The 19145-nt window shown below is 36.9% G+C and overlaps 2 protein-coding genes across 5 annotated transcripts; one reads left to right on the top strand and one right to left on the bottom strand.

Annotated features, from left to right (window-relative positions):
- Positions 1 to 1192: 1192 nt before the first annotated feature.
- On the top strand, positions 1193 to 9584 carry LOC110054316 (rho-related protein racA-like). 2 transcript variants are annotated; one of them, XM_089285405.1, is made up of 6 exons: positions 1193 to 1764; positions 2170 to 2265; positions 4462 to 4706; positions 4977 to 5758; positions 6329 to 6580; positions 6992 to 9584. In XM_089285405.1, the coding sequence occupies exons 1-6, from the start codon at positions 1364 to 1366 to the stop codon at positions 7181 to 7183; spliced, it is 1968 nt and encodes a 655-aa protein (XP_089141531.1). In that variant the 5' UTR covers positions 1193 to 1363; the 3' UTR covers positions 7184 to 9584. The 2 variants fall into 2 exon arrangements, with proteins under 2 accessions (XP_089141531.1, XP_020616356.2); XM_020760697.2 differs by lacking the exon at positions 2170 to 2265 and having other exon boundaries at positions 1198 to 1764.
- Positions 9585 to 10608: 1024 nt separating this feature from the next.
- On the bottom strand, positions 10609 to 19140 carry LOC110054355 (myc box-dependent-interacting protein 1-like). Of its 3 annotated transcripts, none has more exons than XM_020760742.2 (16): positions 19048 to 19140; positions 18789 to 18869; positions 18129 to 18183; positions 17451 to 17545; positions 17253 to 17348; positions 16913 to 16975; positions 16254 to 16301; positions 15658 to 15743; positions 14830 to 14905; positions 14430 to 14521; positions 14203 to 14318; positions 13573 to 13608; positions 13223 to 13440; positions 12947 to 13096; positions 12176 to 12277; positions 10609 to 11996 (listed from the first exon to the last, which is right to left on the bottom strand). In XM_020760742.2, exons 1-16 carry the CDS (start codon positions 19126 to 19128, stop codon positions 11916 to 11918), a joined length of 1476 nt encoding a protein of 491 aa, XP_020616401.1. In that variant the 5' UTR covers positions 19129 to 19140; the 3' UTR covers positions 10609 to 11915. The 3 variants fall into 3 exon arrangements, with proteins under 3 accessions (XP_020616401.1, XP_020616400.1, XP_089141533.1); XM_020760741.2 differs by having other exon boundaries at positions 12947 to 13099; XM_089285407.1 differs by lacking the exon at positions 19048 to 19140 and having other exon boundaries at positions 12947 to 13099; positions 18129 to 18208; positions 18789 to 18806.
- Positions 19141 to 19145: the final 5 nt, after the last annotated feature.

The raw sequence follows: 19145 nt of genomic DNA on the forward strand, positions 1-19145 counted from the left end.
CACCCCCGTCCTTTTTATATGGGAGTTCCCTTCTCCCCCCCCCCCCTCCACCACCACGGGAAAGCGGGAGCCCGATAAAGGAGCTATAAATGAGCTGTAAAGCAGTCTTCGACAGTTCATATCCGAGGTCGATTTGGATTTTTTCGTTCTTTATTTTATTGGGCTCCTTCTGTGAGGAGCCTGAGATGGAAAAATTACTCACATGATTTTTAATTCGTTTTCATTTGCGGAATCGATCGCAAAACGATTTCACAATTAAAAGCGGACCACTTTTAAACATTATTGTCCAGCAGCAAATGATCGTTTTACATTATTTATTTTTTCAAAGAAACTGATACCAAAACAGTTTTATCAGTTCCTCTTCATCTTCAATATATCTACTTTTTTGCGGCCGGGCGGATTCATAACAAATAATGAAACTCCATCACACCAGGTTTTAGCCTGTAACTAATCAGAAAAAATTTCAGCGGAAACTCAAGAAAAGTCATGATGTTTCAGCAGCTTGTGTCAGAATAATTGGTTCGCTTCTATTATGTTCTACCGTATTGATATGCAAATTTGAAACACTGTCTGTCAAACTGCCGTTATTAAAAAAAAATGTGCTTGGTTGAAAATTCTGAAGAAAAAATAACTTCCTGCTTTTAATAAAAAAAGAAGGGTGGACACAGCTTCCGCTTTGTCTGTACAAAAGGAAAAACAATACTATATAACATTTGTATAATAGTTCACTGAAAATGGGCGTTTTGATGCACGGAGACCTCGACAGAAATTCGTTGGGCATCGATCGATTTTCAAAGGTAACAAAGACGAAAATAAGATAATATGAAATAAAACAATTATGCGTTTGTTACTAAGATAACGAAAGATAGACAATACTGTATAGCCGAGGCAGAGGACGGTAAAGCTGAATGCAAATTTTGTGTCTGAATAGACCCGGAAAACGATTTGACAGGCTGTTTGCAGGTCGATTAAAATTGCCGCCAACCTTTTGTAGATTATTTCATAGCCTTAAATTAGCTAGCGTCGTAATCCTTTACATTGCAATAATGAGAGACCCTAGGAATAGTAGCAAGTAGCTGCCAATCAAAAACGACGGAATTAAAATTTCCCTCGTTTTTGCGTGATCCTTTTGTGCGATGCGTGAGAGAAAAGTGATTATCTTCATGCGGCTTTTGTCTGGGCCATAAAAGAACGTCGCCGATTGGTCGAATTCGCATTTGGCCGCAGAAGCCTGAATCTAATATTCATTTCAAAAGGGTGTTCAAAAGATTGTTTTGAGCCGTGTCGTAGCAGTTCAGTGACCACATGAACTGGGCTCTTTTGCTCAGTTTTGTATTGTTGAATTCATTTTGAAGGCTGAACTATGCGTCGCTTGAAAATTAAGGTTGTAGGAGACGGCAGCGTTGGTAAAACCTCCTTTCTGATTCGCTGGTACAATGAGAACTTTGCCTGTGAAGATGACACACCATTATTCCCAGGACGAGCGAGGATTTTACCAGCTGTACAAGATCCATTCTTCACTAACACGACCGTGGACCGAGTGAGTTATGTGTTAACGTTTTGGGACACGATCTGCGGAGCTGATTTCCTAAAATTTCGTCCCATGGAGTACGAAGAAACCGATGTATTTCTCGTCTTCTTTGACATCTCGAATCCCAGCTCTTTCCAAAACGTTTCAACAGTATGGGTTCCGGAACTGAAGCACTACATGCCTACAACACCAATCCTCGTAGTTGGAAACAAAACTGATCTACGCACGGCAAGGTAGGGATAGTAAAGACAACTACTTCGTACGCGTGTAGATAGATCAGCAAACCATTTCTTGATCTTCTTACAGATGCTTACGTCGTGTTTATGGTCTGATATGTGTATTTTTAACCCGTGAAGCGTGTTTATAATTTTACATAAGCTTATGCCATTTGTTTTGAGATGATTACTGCTGTTCTAAATATCGTTTCCTAGCCAACTGGGATAACCTTTAATTTGCGTGGTTTAACTCCTCATTATTCAAGATAAATGTTGTTTTCGAGATGTACGTAAGCTTATTTCAGGTTGAGTTCTTGTGAATACCCCGGGAAATTATGCCCGTGTGTTTACTGAAAACGTTTTGTCTTGTTTACGCTTGATTTAAGCTTAAATCTCGTTCTCTTCGGTTCACTTTAATTTCAGATCGATAGAAACCAATGGAAATTTCCGAAACCGCAACTTCGATAGTATGCTTCCCCTTGTGTTGCAAATAAGTCTCCCGCACGATCGATTAACTAGGTAGGCTTCTGCGGTATTGTTGACAAAAATCGTAAGTCCTTATGCATGCCACTCATCTTCTTTTAGTTGTGATCTTTTGCCATGATGTTAATTAACGTTAAGCTAATATTATAGTAACGGAGTTGGTCACATTTCGGTGGATTCACCAACGTTAATAGCCTGAAGCGACAAGAAGTGAAAGTTTAGACTACATTGTTGGGCTTCGATTCTGTGACGTCCGAGGAAGTTTTCTGTCACAATTTTGTCTAATTGAAGGCTTGCTGACGTATAGTATTACGTAGAATGAACAGAAAAGGAAAATTTACTCTGTGTATAAAAATAATTGTTTGGCAAGGCTATTGTTTACAATATTCTTCATTTGTGTAATTTTGACAGGGTTTTGAGTTTCAGCGAACCACACTTTCTCACTTTCGTATTTGTTTCAAATTTGTACTATAGTTCTAATGAAGGCAAAAATGTTAGGAAAATGAGAGTCCCCAACCCGTGTGATTTGATTGTGGGTTTTCCTTTCCTTGTTGTAGACACCCTCAGAGTGGTTGATTGTCTCCATGGTGTTCCCCTATTTCATGATCAGAGGTTCCCTTTGTGATCCATCAGGCACCAGCTGTTTCCCACATTGTCTTATTTCAACTTAATCTGCACATTATAGCAATGAATTTCATTTTCATTTGAAAACCTCTCTGGAGAAATATGCACCTAAAAGATACATGCAACACTTTCTTGGGGTCCACCATGGAATATCCTGTTTTTCACTTGTATTTTCTTGATATACTGTAGACTCTCGCCTTAATACCTTGCTGTAGAAAATAGAGTAGCCAGCACAGTCAATGTGACATATGCACAGTGCATGATGGGAAGGTTGGTTGTAATATCGTCAAATATACAACGGCTTTCCTGTATTCTGATTGGCTGTATTTCTTATGGCATGGTTTAAAGGTGTATATGTGTACACGTACAACGCTCTTTTCATCATGTTCCAGAAAATATCCATACCCTACATATGGAAGGGTTTTTGGTTTAAACTCCCCACCCCTCAGGAAATTCCAATGTAGCTTCACACTTTTTATTGGCTTTTAAGACACCTCGCCTCCTTTGTACTTTCAATGACTCTGCCAGGGGGTGGGTATGGATAGTTTTTCTAACCACATGTTTCACCTGGTATAGAGGGCATGATAATGCTGCTTATGTAATGGCTTCTTGAAAGTCCAAATAATTATATTTGAATTATCACTACCACCTTGTTTATATTTTAAATATAGAGGAACCATCAAATATTACGTGGTAATATTGTATTCAATAAAACTGGTGAACCAGGATATAATGATGCACAATAGTTGGAATGTAATGCTTTTAAAATATGAATCGACATCATATTAATCAACATCATATTTATATTCACGCCAGAAAACGTCCGGTATAATATTGTTCCTGTCTGCTATTCAGGCACGAAGCTAAAGGGTTGCATGCAATGTTTATTTTAATTTTTTATTGAGTCCAATTATCATACAGTATAATACAGTCTGTATACATGTGTTGATTAATGGCAGAAATGAATGCCATGGAAAAAGTTATGGTCTGAACCACTCTGTAGTGAAAATGTTTTGTTTATTAGCATAAGCTGAAATAATATAAATAATTCTACATTTTGTTTGTCATCCTGTTGGATGAAAAAATCTTCTTTAGAACAGCTGCTTGATAGCAATATGATAGTCCATGAATTCTATGCTTAATTCAACAACATGACACCTCATATCACAAATTGGCAGGTGTGGCAATCAGACTAAATAGTAGATTGTTTTGTCTTGTAATCATTTTCTTTAAAATAAGCTAAGCTACACGCAATAATATTTAGTACCTCTTAATATGCACAACGCATATTAGTCATCCAAGTTTGATTTTCAGGGGAAATTAAGATGAGAATTGAATTTTACATGTTGTACTAAGTTAAGTACATGTCAAATTCATAAGCGTATCACGAATTTGTGTTTTGTGCTTGTAGTTTTTACTTACATGTGTAATGTTTGCAAACAAATAAATGTGTTTTTTTTGTGTGTGAATTGAGCCATACTTGTAGATCAAGGTAAAACCTACAGTAGGTGACGATTTTCATCTAATTTAAATTTCTACAACATCTGCGTGATCAATGATGAATTCAGATGTGACTCAGTGAAATTGAATATGTTTTTCCTTCAATAGCACCGCTCCGGATGGTATGATTACAATAGCAAAAGGGCGTGAACTTGCCGAGCGCCTGGGAACCCGTTACTGTGAAAGCAGTGCAGAGACAGGAGATGGCGTCCATAGTGTGATTGATACAGCTGTGTGTTTGGCAGTTATGAACCAAAATCCGTCAAAAACAAAGTTTAAAATTTTTCAGTGGCAGAGGAAGACTCCAAAGATGTTACGGCATGGACCAGAGCCTCCTGTGCTATCACCACCAGGTGTGTACCTTGAGACTAGTTTAACAATTTTGCTCCTTAGTTTTATACCTTTCAGTACAAAATTAACTTGATCAATGTCAGTCACACAGGGTTCTCCTGAAAATTTTAGAACACAACAGTTTTCACTGGTTGCTGGTGCTTACTTAGAACACAGTCAGATCAAGTTCTTGTCACTGACCCCAGACTGTTGGATTTGAAGTCCATTCCAGTGAAGGTGGTAAAATCGGTGTTATAATTAATTAAATTTGTTTCGTGTATATTTTCAAACAGATCCAATGCCCCAAGTTAAGATTCTTCCTTCTACTTTCACTGATGACATGAAGAAAATGTGCAGAGATGAAACTGGAAATTCAGACATCAGACTCCTCTTCAGTTCCAACAATCACCCACTTGAAGCTCATAAAATCATCCTGTGTATAGGCTCTGCTGTGTTTCAAGATTTCTTTCTAAACAGTGGCGAGGAAGTAGAGCTCAGCAGATTACTTAGTACTGCTGATTCCTGCTCTTGCTCTGCCAGTCGAGAATTTAACAGGTCAATTGGAAAGAAGGGCAATGTGAAAGAAGCATTTGGCACAAATCTTTGCTCTGTCATTAATCATCAAAGGCTGGATTTCTCACAAAATCTGGAAAGGAAGCCCAAGACAAAGACAAAAACTTGCTTGCATTTCAATAACGGTGTTTCTGGTAAAGTATTTCAACATGTCCTTGAGTTCCTGTACACTGGTTCACTGAATGTTTCTTCTGATACCGATGAGTCACTGTTAACAAAAGTCATGAGCTTATCCCACAGATTGCGCATTCCTTGGTTAGGACAGATCTGTGAAAACATGACAAATGGAGAGAGTTACCTTAATCCAAGCATGGTCGCCATTCTTCATGAGGAGAGAAGCAAAATCATGAAAGAGAACTTTATCAACAAGCCACATTTTTCAGATGTTATATTTCATGTACAGAACACTGTGCTGTATGCTCACCGAGCTGTACTAATGGCAAGGTCCGAGGTCATGGCTGCCATGTTTGGTGGTGGCTTCAGTGAGAAAGATAGCCTTGAGGTAGGTCAAGGATTTACGGTGTATTATCAATAACGTACTTTAAAGGCTACTGGTATTTAATTTGCAGTTTGTACAATTCAGAAATGCTTTTACAGGTGTATTTTATTTTGATGTTCATTATTATGTTGCTTGGAAAATTGCTGCAGGTTTAACTAAGGACCCAGTCCATATTTGCCATTCTTTTCCATGCAAAGTGATTTTCAATTTTAGGGTGTGCATACCTTAAAATGAGCAATGTTTTAAGACAAAGTTTTAATTTTATTGTGCATGGTAGACTTTCTTAAACTGAATGATTTTGCTGGGAAGTGATTGCAGATATAACTCTTGAAGGATTATGACAACTTGCTTGATCCAGAGTTTAGCACAATGACTAGCCTGTAAGCAGGCTTTAGTGTCTTGGTTTTGCACTCAAGCACTGATTTCTGGCTTTTTTGCTTTGGCATGTGAGCAAGTTTAGGAATGACGTGGGGGCTTGTCTTGTCCTATCTCATCTCGTCTCACGTGTATGTCTCTTGCAGCTTTGCCCTCCTCTGTAAATTTATTCATTTCTTGCATGCATTTAACTAACAGGTCACAATCAAGGTAACAACAGTGAAAAGTTTCTTGGCTCTGTTGGTGTTCCTGTATACGGACACTGTGCCAACCAACATGACAGTCGGTGATTACAGGGAACTGCTGGTATTAGCCGACAGATTTTGCCTTCCTCAGCTTATTTCAGTGTGTGAAAGTGCCATTGTAGATAGAATTAGTGCAGAAATCAAGAAAAAACAACTCAATTCTGCCCAGTGTAATGACGTGATCAATCTGCTGTTAACTGGACAGGTAGGTGTTACTAGTTGTATTGTGTGCAAATCAAATATTTAATACCACGAGGAAAAAAGAGCAAAAAGGCCCAAATGCCACATTAATGTTTCGAAACATTTTCCGAAAATTTCCAAAGATTACCGAAGATTTCCAGAGATAACTCAAGATTGCTGAAGACTTTTGAGGAAGATCCGAAGATGTTTCAGTCATGTGTACCAACAAATTTAAGTGCAGTTTGAGGGTCAAACATGATATCAGTGTCAAAGTCATCAATATCTTCACTAGTGAGGATATGGAAAATATGCAACCCGAGTCCCGGATGTGGTTTCGTATGAATTTTATGAGTGGTTTATTTCCATTAAATCACCCGTGTCTATAATAAATTAATAGTCTAATAACAGAATGTAATTTTTGTCATTACATTTGAAGGCCCACAATGCACTTCAGTTGGCAAGATGGTGTTTATATTTGATCACCACGAACTACTCTGACTTTGAAGCCTGTGATGACTTTGATCTGATCAAAGGAGATAATCGCCGACATGTTCTGGAACATCGCTGGCCACCTCTGGCTTATCTGAAAGAACTGGAGGAGTTCAAGAGAAAGACTGGACGGGCGTAAATTATATATTATAAAATAAGTTATTGCAGCTCTAACAGTAAGACAATAGGGCATCACAATTATATTCAGTGGTAAACAGTAGTGTGAGGTAACAGTGACACAGTGAGAGTGATATCTTTGCTGTAAAGCCAAGACTTTTCCTAAACATGTAAAAGAAATCGAGACTCAAAGACCATGTAATGATAAAAACTAAGATCGCAAGATGTGGGAAATTTTACTAATCAAAATTTTGCTCGACATGTACATCAATGAAAGTCTAGATCATTTGCCACCCTTTCAGTGAGTTAATTGAGATTTTTTATTAAATTCTGAGAATGAAATTTTCCCTTAACAAGAAAAAGAATATATATGTATTCATATGAAGAGATCTGTTATGGGTAGCGAATGTTACAATCCACGCCACACAACAACACCGAGACACCCTGAAAATCTGAAATCGGTGTATCTTAAATAATCGTATTTTAGATTGGGACAGAAAGAAACACCAAAGTGACCAGACTTACCCATCACAAAGGATTCCAAGATCCTGAGACAGGATCCAAAGTTTCCAATCCCATTTCTCAGGGGAAAAACTATTAAGATATGGATACATAATTCACACTCAAGTCAGCTCAACAATAACTATATTCAGACAAAACAAACTGCCAATAGTTTATTTATTTTGTAATGTGACCTCTTGGTCTAGGAACCCAGGTCCCCCCCCCACCCTGCTCAAGCATCCCACCCAACATAAAGAGGTCTGGATCTGCCACTGGTTTCTTTTAATTTGCCTAATTTGGGTAGGAAACCACAGAAAGCATGTCCACCATGTGGTACTTATAAAGCGTTTGGATGAAACCTGTCATGTAATCGTTCATTAAAATTAAAGCTGCAAAGCTATACTTGCTCACAATGCTGTGTGTTTTGAGAGATTTTGCCAAATGAAATTTGGGCATTAAGTGAAAAGCTAAGTAGCTGTTATACCACAGTGACATCATTTGGTTTGTAATAATGTAATAATATAGTTTGTATAGTGCCAGTCTATTTATTACTTGATACACATAATTTATTATGTTGAGCATTAATTTCTTGTTTTGGCAGACATCCTGAAGGAAAAAAAGAACTGTAAAATAATATGAGATATATATACAATAAACAACAAAGAAGAATTGTAACGACTTATTCAATCAATATCCCCTTATTTTGTTAATTTAAGGAGTACTTCTTGCAGATAAGTGGACTAAGCTAAGTCTTTTGTGTACACATATAAAATTAATTAAGAATTTATACAAGTCAGATAGGATTGTTTCAAGTTCAGAACTGATTATATCTAACAAAGTTAGGTTAAAAAAGATAGTGGACATACATGCAACAAAACTGAATGCTTTTCAATTTCGGAAGTATTGTCAGTGGTGATAAAATTAAGAGCACTTGCTGTTTGCCAAATGGGATTAGACTGAAGTAGATGAAAGATTTTATCAGTAAGGTAATTATTGCAGTAAGGACACTTCAACCATGAACACTTGACTTGTTTTGTATGGTATTTTTGGTGACTAAAGAGCAAAGGTTCTTCATATAACTTTAAAGATTGATGTTTCCACAGTGCAAAAATACTAATATTAACTTGAAGACTAATTTTGTTAATATGAAAAGCCTTCATGGGGGGACTCCCTTATAAAAAGAACAGGGGTGCATGTCAGGAATTTTGAAAAAAAAAACCCTAAGAGGTACCAAAATCCTTTTTTGTGGGCATGGCTTTAATTTTTTTTCACCCTTTTAAGAAGTATCAATTTTAAAACAACACATCTGTCATATTTTATTCAGCTCAATACCCTAAAAGGTACTGAAAAGCTCCCGCTGTGTACCTTTAAAGGCTGAACACCCTAAGAGCTACCAAAATCCTTTTTTGTGGGCATGGCTTTAATTTTTTTCACCCTTTTAGGAAGTATCAATTTTAAAACAACACATCTGTCATATTTTATTCAGCTCAATACCCTGAAAGGTACTGAAAAGCTCCTGCTGTGTACCTTTAAAGGCTGAACACCCTAAGAGGTACTAAAACTGCTTCTTTTAACCCCTAAAAGGTATGACGAACACCCCCGTCCATTTTATATGGGATTCCTAAGTGCCCTCACTGTAACATTTTGAGGTTTTCATTAAGACAAAAAATTAAAACAAATAGAGGGTTTTAATTTTTTTTTTTGTCTTAATGAGAACCTCAAAAAATCTTTTATTAATTATAAATAAAAGATTTTTTGATAGTTAATAAAATGAAGGGTAATGGTTTGTGACAGTTATTAGATAAGGTTGTTTTCAGTCGCAATAGAATATTAACTTACAATACACAGAAAATCTGTCACATTCTGAATAACAGTAAAAAAATAATAAAAGTGAGATGAATAAAATGTAACGTCAAAATTGAGCTGCCTTTACTGTGGTGAGTCTTCTTTTATCCTTGAAGCATATCACTCCTTAAGTAAATGTAATTCAGTTCAAAAGGGTTGTAAAGCCAAGAGAAGTTAACATCTTATTTCTCCTGAGAGTATCAAGACATTCTCAACCAAACTGGTGATGAGAATAAGGAACCTCAACTTGGGGTGTCATAAGGACCATAAGGGTTCTGTTGATTGGTAGCCAGGTTTAAAGTTTCCCAATAATAAAAACCTAAATCCAGTTTATTACAGATTTTGATGGATATACTAACTGTAAATGCTTTTATTTTTTTGCAAATTGCTAAAAGGAATTGTAAAACTATTCTCATGAGCAGTTTCCAATTGTCCTAATTGATCAAGATATGGAAATCTAAACTCTGGCTGGAGATCCTACTCTCTGTGCTCTTTGTTTTGCCATAATGGATTGAGTTAACACCGTTTGCATAATTTAGAACAGGCTATGGTTCAGTAGGACAGTTTTGCAGATCCCCTCCCCCCCCCCCCCCTCAAAAAAAGAAAGGCAAAGATATCGAATCCACGAAATGCAAGACTAGATTTGTTAATTGCCATGTGTTGAAATAGATTTTCAGATTTAATGTTTTATTGGGAAATCCTGGTAAATAATGTACATAGGAGCACAACCGTTTACTAAAATCTCAGTGGGGTAACTATGACGTTAACCAGAGATGAGTGTAGCTGGTGAGATTTTCACAGTCAAGTGCTTTGTTTTGGCAGTTGGGCTACAGATGTTAGGATTACTCACCATTCTCCCCGGTGGGTTATTTATAAGTTATAGGCTTGGCTGCTGAAACAAAGTACTCGTTCTTGAAATCCTGCCAGCAACATAGGCTAGCTACTCTAGCCTGATTCTCAGATGATCCAGGTTGCTTGCATGCAGAGTGCATGGCCAGGAGTGCCATGGACTATCTGAGAATCAGGGTAGGAGTATTCTGAAGAGAAAACAAATTATATTGACTTGCCCAAATGGTTGTCACAAATATTCCACCACAATCATAGTTTCCAGAGACATTCTGTATTTCACATTCTTTAGCATATGTAGCAAGTGAGCACAGCAGATCTTGCAGTGGAACAAATTGCAATTTACATTTCTATGGTACAATTTAAGCTACCAACAGTCAACTGTCTTTAACTAATATTTCATGAGCAAAATAATCTGAAAAACTGTACAGAATCTTGAGACATTTTCTAAACTATTTTCTTAAACTTGGCAACAAAAAGGTCCTACTTTCAAGACATGATCTCTTTGCACTCAGCTCGTACTCGGAAATGACTGTCAGTAGTTTTAAACTAATACTGTTTGATACCATGATAAAATAATGGAGACCAACAGTTTTGCTCTCAGTTATTTGGGGCTCTTTTGGCAAAATATCACCTGCAAATTGCCAGGCAATCTGGCCCAACAAGGTGTGAAAATTGAACATGAAGGAGTATCTTCTGTGAATTGTTTGACAGCCTAGAGAGACTATCTTTAGAATAATTATTACAGCCCATTTCCTTCCAACGTATTTTATAACTCTACTTCCGAAGCTTAAAAGGTTGGCAAACAAATGTAAATATGACCTACAATTCCCATTTCAAAACAGGTAATTGAATTTCCCTAACTATACAGCTTGCACAAGTAATAAAAAATAGGGCTTGGAATTTTGTATGGTTGTCATGGGAGAAGGAAACCTATAGTGTCCAAATAATTTATGACTTTATTCCAGAAAAAGTGTCAGGAATATATGGGAACAACAGCAATGCAACAATATTTAATAAGACTAGCACAAAGCTCAGCCACTCCATAAAGGATCAGTCCTGATAAAGCAAAGCTCTGTGTGTCTCTTAACTGAGTGGTCCGTTATTACTACTGAGCAATGTATATGTGTGTAGGTCATTACATGGGAGTATTGGACTGTGTGTATCCGTGTGACAGTGAGCAACTCCACAGATGAAAGCAAACTAGTTTACAGAAAGGTCAAATATAGACCTGATCTTGCACACTTTGTTTTAGGCTGACTGGAATTTTATCTGATCACTAAATGCAGTGTCCTTTGAACAACATCAATAATAATTATTAGCACATTCACTTGCATGTCTTGAGTGCCCAGAGTCATAAGTAAATGTCTGCCTTACATTTTGACTCTGGTCAGTAGTGAAAGTATGCAATATTTGTGATATATTACTATGTTGTACTTATAATACCCTTGATAAAGCATTGCTTTGCAGCTTCAAGACTGTGTTTAGGGAGTGATAATATACCAGTAATTATCATCTTCCTTGTTTTATTATTTTTAATTATTTCAACTATGACTTAACTATTAAATTCTTTTTGTGAAGTTTGCAGGGAAAACACCCTTAATACCACTAAGTTCTAAGATACCAAGGAGCCATCCTTCATCCTGCAAAAAGAAACACATTATTACTCAGCTGCATCATTCATTTGCCTGTCAGTGAGTAAAAACATAATAAGCTGACTGTAAATGATAATTACTAATTATGACTGTACAATCATGCACTTATGGTATTTACTGTCGGTCAGGGCTATTACATGTCTTACATTTTAGGAAATAAAAATTACCTGTTCCTCTGGATCTTCAAATTCTATAACACTAATAATTTCTCCTTTCTCAAAAGATAACTCATCATCATCTTCCGCTACATATTTGTATGCTGCTCGAACCTGGAGAAAAACAGTTTACAATTTAAGAACATTCTATACTAGATCATTCTCATCTTTCAGATATCAGAGTACTGAAACAAGCTATTTTGCAAGTGAATAATTTGAAATATCATATTTTATTTGAATTGCAGAGAACTTAGATCTTCACAAGCTATTTTGTTGATTGACTTAGTCAACAACAGTCAATTCACTTGTCCATTCTGAGAATCAAAGGAACTACATCTGTAGATGATGACACTTTCAAGTTTTCTTTCACCTGTTTCTGTGTTATGAAATGACTAGGAGCATTCCTGTCTCTCCTGAATAAGATACTGGCCTGGGTTGTTCGAAAGGTGGACATCACATTCACAGGATAAACCACTATCCATTGGATAGTGTGGCTTGTTTCGTTAACACATATCTACTGGATAGCGATTTATCTGGTGGTTTAGCGTTATCCAGCCTTCAAACAACTGAGGCTAACAATTCTCCAACACCCAAATGTTGCGAGGCACTGTGACAGAAAAGTCCCAGTCTTGTCCAAGAATTTAAAACAAGAGTAGGTTCCCAGCTGCCAGGTCCTCATATCTGGACCTCTTGTTCAAGACTAATAATTTAACTAAATGACGATTTCTTCACCTTTCTCTTTGACAAAAGAAGGGAGTGTTATAAAGTTCAGATGATCTTTACCTTATAAAGCACTCCAGGAATTTCACTTGTGGAAACCTCTTGCTGTTGTTGCTGTGACGGCTGCTGTGACAGTTGCTGTGACGGCTGCTGTTGTGCTCCTTCTGTCTGTGATGCAGTGAGGGGTGCAGCCTCTTCATTAGATGGTGATCCCTTCTTTGAAGCAAAAATATAAACTAAAATCATCTAGTACATGTAAATATTACACTCAAAAGGAAATCCACATATGCACTATATGATGAATATCTTAAAAGGGTACCATGTAAATGAAATTCAAACCTCGGAGCTATCGGTTTGTGGCTGCACAGGTTGGGTGACTGGTAATGGCTGCACTTGAGGTTTTTCTCCTGCTTTCTTGCCTGAACTATCTACTTGTGGGGGTGGAGGTTGAGTGACTGGAATAGGCTTGGGTTTTTCTTGAGTCTCTTGTTGTATCGCAGTCTCCCCACCCACCCCATCTTGTTCATCATGATCAGAATGTGTAAAAGGATTTAAGGCTGCAAAATAAATGGGACAGTTATTGTGTGACTCAGATGCAGACTGCTGTCCAAAAGATCTGTAAGTGGTAGAGGATGGACTACTTCAAGAAATTAAGTATACCATCATGCCAAGAAAACACACAAACATACCGTCACCTCCATCGACTACTTTTTCAGCTGTTCCATCTGAGCAAGAGGAAAATTTTGTTACTGATATAAATTATTAAGACTGGGTGAGTCACATCTACTGTAATTACAAACAGCTGACTGGCCTGCACATTACAAAATAATATGATATATATTTGTAAACAAACCATTACCAATTAGCCAAATCAGAATATTATCTACAACTAGAGGGGTTTTTAAATTGAGTGTCGTAAAACCAAACTAATTACTTACAAATTAGATTACTCAGCCAATCTCAAACCATAGTAAAACCAAAACCAAAACCAAAGTAATTGTCTGATTACCTCCAACACTTGATTGAAAACTGCTCTTACTAATTAATCAGTAAAATTGCAATTTATCATTAATTTGATAAGATCTACAGACACTGTCTGTTGACAAATACCAATGGAACATGTTCAATTGGGTCTAGTATGGGTTTCTGTCAATTTCAAGAAACTTGTAAGTAAGATTTCTTTTCATCCAAACACTGTCCAAAAGATTTGCGGTGCCAAATGCAAATTTATATTAATAATATTTTTTGCCTCCATTCATTTCTTAAAGGGCCACAATGACAATGAGGTTTAAGAAACAAGACTGACAGGAGGTCTCCACCTTCAGCACTTTCTGTAGCAGCAGCCTCATCATTGCACACTACTGCATCACCACTTTCTGCATGAGAAGACGTTGTTTGAGTGTCCATATCATCGCTGTCTGATACTTGGTTCTCACTGAAAAAAATTACTGATCATCAATCAAAACAGATATTAAATAGATAAAGGTGCCTTATTGTACAGTCAGATTGCTTTACTGAAACAAGTTAAATATTGCAAGTTACAAACCTAGCAACAGGATAAGGTCTTTTAGTTGTGTATGTTCCAGTTGACATATCCTGAATTAAACCATCCATTAGATCATTCACTTGTGTCTTTGTCTGAAACAATAATAAAACAATAACTTACAAAGACGTTCACTACCTGAATTGTACTTTGCACTATTTCATTTAACATTGCTTGATTTTGATCACTATAGGCAATCTAACAACGAGGACCAAAAGAAAAATGGCCACAGCTGTTAGCAAGAGGTGTCAGCTTATACAGAGAAGACTTACGGTGCACAAGTAGCCCATGAGAAATGTATTTTTCTGGGAAGGGAGGGGAGTGAGATATTTTTACATCAGAAATATAAGAGGAGGGGGATGGGGTGCTGGCTTGGGCTGTTTTGGAAGCTGTTCTATATTACCTTAGCTGCTTCTCTGTGAAATACTCCTTCAGCAGTGAAGATACTTTGGAATGATGACACATAATAACCAATGCGACTGTAAGAGGAAACAATACACAAGTCTGTCACATACATGATACTTTCTTCACATACATGTAACAGTCCTGAAGTCTGCATTACAGTAGCTTTAAGATTACTGTCTATTTTCATTCATTGTTTTTGTATTAATCAGTACAACGTAAATAATATAAAGTATGCTGTTATAAAAATGTCATTTACCAACCCTTCGAAACCTGGTCATTGGAAGTTCTGAATGGTTGGGGATCATGTTTAAAAGAATGTTTGATACTCTTCTCTGGAATTTCTAGAGGGGTGCCCAGGGTGGCAGCTCTACTAATAATATGAAACTTTTTGCAGGCCTGTGGGAGAAGCGGTGGCCTCATGGTTAGTTTGCTCATCTCCAGATTGAGCGGTATAAGTTCAAACCTAGGACTGGGACATTGTGTTGTGTTCTTGAACAAGACACTTCACTCTCACAGTGCCTCTCTCCACCCAGGTGTATAAATGGGTACCGGCAAACTTAATGCTTGGGGTAACTCTGCAATGGACTACACTGTAGCATCTCATCCAGGGTGGAGTAGAAATACTCCTAGTCACTTCATGCTACAGAAACACGGATAAGCTCCAGCCTGATGGGTCACTTGGTTCGTATGCAGACTTTGGACATATATATTGCCCACCTATGATACAGGACAACATTGGGTTTGTACTGCTTATGCCCAAAGCTGATAAGTAACAAGTGAATAGTATTATCAAAATTTTTGTTATTATAATAATAATTTTCTTCACCTGTCGAATAATGCTGGCAGTTCTTCATATAATTCTGCATGCAGCTTTGTATAAACTGATTTTGCTTCATTATATTCTTCCTCTGCCTGAGTTTAAAAAGAAACAGAACACAAATAAGGTTATTTGTAAACACCCTGCAATATGGCATACTGCGTACCAGCTACATTTAAGATTGTTTTCATGGTAATTTATTTTAAATTTAAACCATGCTGTTGAAAATAAATTCAACTTGTTCAGGTTTACCTCCCTATGGTTCATTGTGCAATGTTTCAAGAAAGAATGATTACACGATGAGTCGTAAGAAGGTCTGTGTGGGAGGCTAGCTGAGGATAGATTTAGTCATACTGGTAGGTTACGAGCAGACAACTTTCAAAAGCTAGATATGCAAAGGGAACAACAAACAGCATGCACTAATTTTACATTCCCTACTTGTTTTATCATCGGAGAAAAATACATGTAGTCACTGCTCTTAGCATAATTCAGTTGGGGAGCTGCAGGGAGCTGCAGGGAGCTCCAGCTGATTCAGCTTCTACTACATGCAAGATGCAAATAAATTGTAGACGTCGAGGAAATGCAAGAAAGATAGAAATAGTCACCTGAGCAAGCTTTTTAGGATCTGCTGTCTTGCCCTTAGCTTTTAGTGTCTAACAAAGAAAGCAAATTAAATGCACATTTAACTTACCACTTTCGGACTAGAAAGTTAAAACAAAGTCATATTTAACTAAATGTCTGGTACAATTTTCCACTGAAGACTTAACTACCAGTACACTGGATTAAGGTTGGGATAAAACTGACAGCAAGAGATGCAGTGATCTACAACTGGGTAATGAATTAGACACCAGATCAATGTTTCAGTCCTGAACACTGGCTGGGATCACTCTGCTGTGTTCTTGGGCAAGACACTTTTAATTACTCTCACAGTCTATCTCTCCAACTAGAAGTCTAGGAAACCAGCCAAAAATAATTGGTGATTACCTGGAAAATCATGAGCAAGAATTCCATCCCGGGGAGAATATCAATAGTCTTACTCACCTCCTGCTATCAAATTAAAATAAATTTAAAGCACTGGGCTGATAATTAAGCTGCCTTAAGTTAAATTTAAAGAGACGTTTTTTGAAAAAATTGACACCAGTGATCATCTTACCTAGTACCTAATCTTGGGTTAATCACTAATTGATAAAATCATACATTTTATTTTATACACTCATAAGAACATAATATTTTTTATGGTAGCCAGCTGTGAACAGAAGCTTACTTCCAAATTGTGTCTGTATCGATCATAGTCCACAAGTTTCCTTCCACGTTTGTTTATTCTGGCCTGTGAAAGAAATTCATTAATAAAACAATGATCGTGATAAGAGATGGATTAACATGGTTATCATGGGTCAAAGTACATACAAAGAACAAAGATCACTTTATATCTCTCAACAATGCCTAGCAACAATTGACAGATTAATAAAAACACAAAATAAAATTAATATTAATAATTCTATGAACATTTGAATATGAATACTTTGTAATATGTATGTAGAATCCTTTTTATCAAATTAGTTATGGATTTAGTTACACGGATTTACGGTCATGTATATAAATACCTTTATGTCAGGGAATTGACTCTGATATGCTGTTAATGGGATAATAACTTCATCATCTAGTTTTTCCACTAATTCTTGCCATTGGTTGTGTAATTCCTAATTAAAATATAAATGAACAATTCTTAAAAATATTGAGACAGGTTACAAAAAACTTAAAGCCCATAACCCTTGACCGATTACAACTGCTTGATCACAAACCTCTAAATACTGAATCAGTTTATCCCGTCCTGGCCATTCTGGTTCATAAACTTCTCTAACAGCATCACCAAATGCATCACTAGACACTAACATTGCTGTAGAAAAGTTAATTAAATAGAAATACAATCATTCAGTCAGCTCTTCTTGGAAACCAAGCAAAGCACATAACTCTTTATTAAATAAAAGATGGAGAACCAAACAGTCCCAGCAATAACCAGGGCTGACATCAAGTTTTGATTCATCGAAAGCCTTGGTTTTCACATTTGTAACAAAAACTGTACTGTAAATTATGGGTAAATTGTATCAACTACAGACCAAGGCTTGAAAAAAGTGCCATCCCATTGTCCCGGACAAGTAGATTTTCCTTCTGGGCAAGTAACTTTTCATTCTCACAGCCCAGGAAAGTCCTTTGCCATCTAAATCAGTCAAAAAGCAAACTAAGACTTGCTGGACAAACAAAATTTGAGAGCTACTTGTCTCAAAGGCAAGCTGGAATTCAATTCTTTTTTAGCTCTGAGGCAAGTTCACCCATTGCATCAAGGGCCCATCAAGTAACAGGTGCTATAGGTTACCGCCTTTATTGGCGGTCCTTGAGCTTTTGGAGTGTATGGTTGTGAGCCTTCCAAAATAATTCTAAAAATCAAAGGCATTCATGTCAATTTGTAATGAGATCCTCACCTTTGACACAAGAGTAATAATTTTTTAATTCTTTATGTAATCTCTGGGCTGCACTCTAGAAAATAAATTAAGAATTAAACCTGCAACCAAGAACAATAACAACTGTGTATGACCATTCCCAAAAGAAGAAAGAAAGAAGGACTTGAGTGTCAAGGGTATTTAGCACTAAAAACAACCAATTGGGGACATGGCTCCCAATATGAAAACATGAAACATGTTTAGAGCCTTTATTAAAAAATAAAAAAATGGTCCCCAGATCGAAATGTAAGAAAATGAAACAAAAATCTTGCACAAAAAGAAACCAAAACGTTTTTTCATTTTGTCTTATAAATTCATTTGCTTTTAAATATCCGGTAAGCTAGAGCACTATGTCACATGTATGTACAGTAAGCGTGTCACAATATTTAAGCCCACTTAGATTAGGTGTATGGCATGATCTACTGACAACTACATGTGGATCAGAGTTGTGCAGAATACTTCAATCCCAAGCTTTTTATTCTATATCTACATTCGTAAAAAAAGAATTGAAAATAACCCAAATTAAATATGGTGGGAATATCGAACGCTATCTCTTGGAATCAGATTACCAAGCTTACAATACTCTCATTTACACAATTATATTAAGCGTAAGCTCCTGGTGTCGTACTGCTCTTTTCAAACCTGTTGTTTATTAAAGTTAGTTACGAACTCGTCAAACGTCAGATCCTTTGTCTCGTTGGCTTTTCCAAGCTTTTGCATCACCTAGAAGTATAAGCGAAGGCCGTTAACAGAGTAATGTTTATAGTCAAAACACATTCGTGCATTTCCGATTTCTCAACCACCACCCATATGACATGTCACATGAGTATTAGTTCATCAACTACCACAACTTTCTTAAGGCTACCAGTTACAGGAACGAGAGAACAGGTACTTAGCTTACCTTTTCTTGAGCTCGTTTGGCTCTTTTTGCAGTAATACTCGCCGTACGAGCCATGAAGCCCTTATCCGTTTTTTCCGCCATTTTGGATTCAACTTTTG

Source organism: Orbicella faveolata, unplaced genomic scaffold (assembly GCF_042242905.1).
Source record: "Orbicella faveolata isolate gen_17 unplaced genomic scaffold, um_ofav_v1 contig_13, whole genome shotgun sequence".
Taxonomy (NCBI): Eukaryota; Metazoa; Cnidaria; class Anthozoa; order Scleractinia; family Merulinidae; genus Orbicella; species Orbicella faveolata.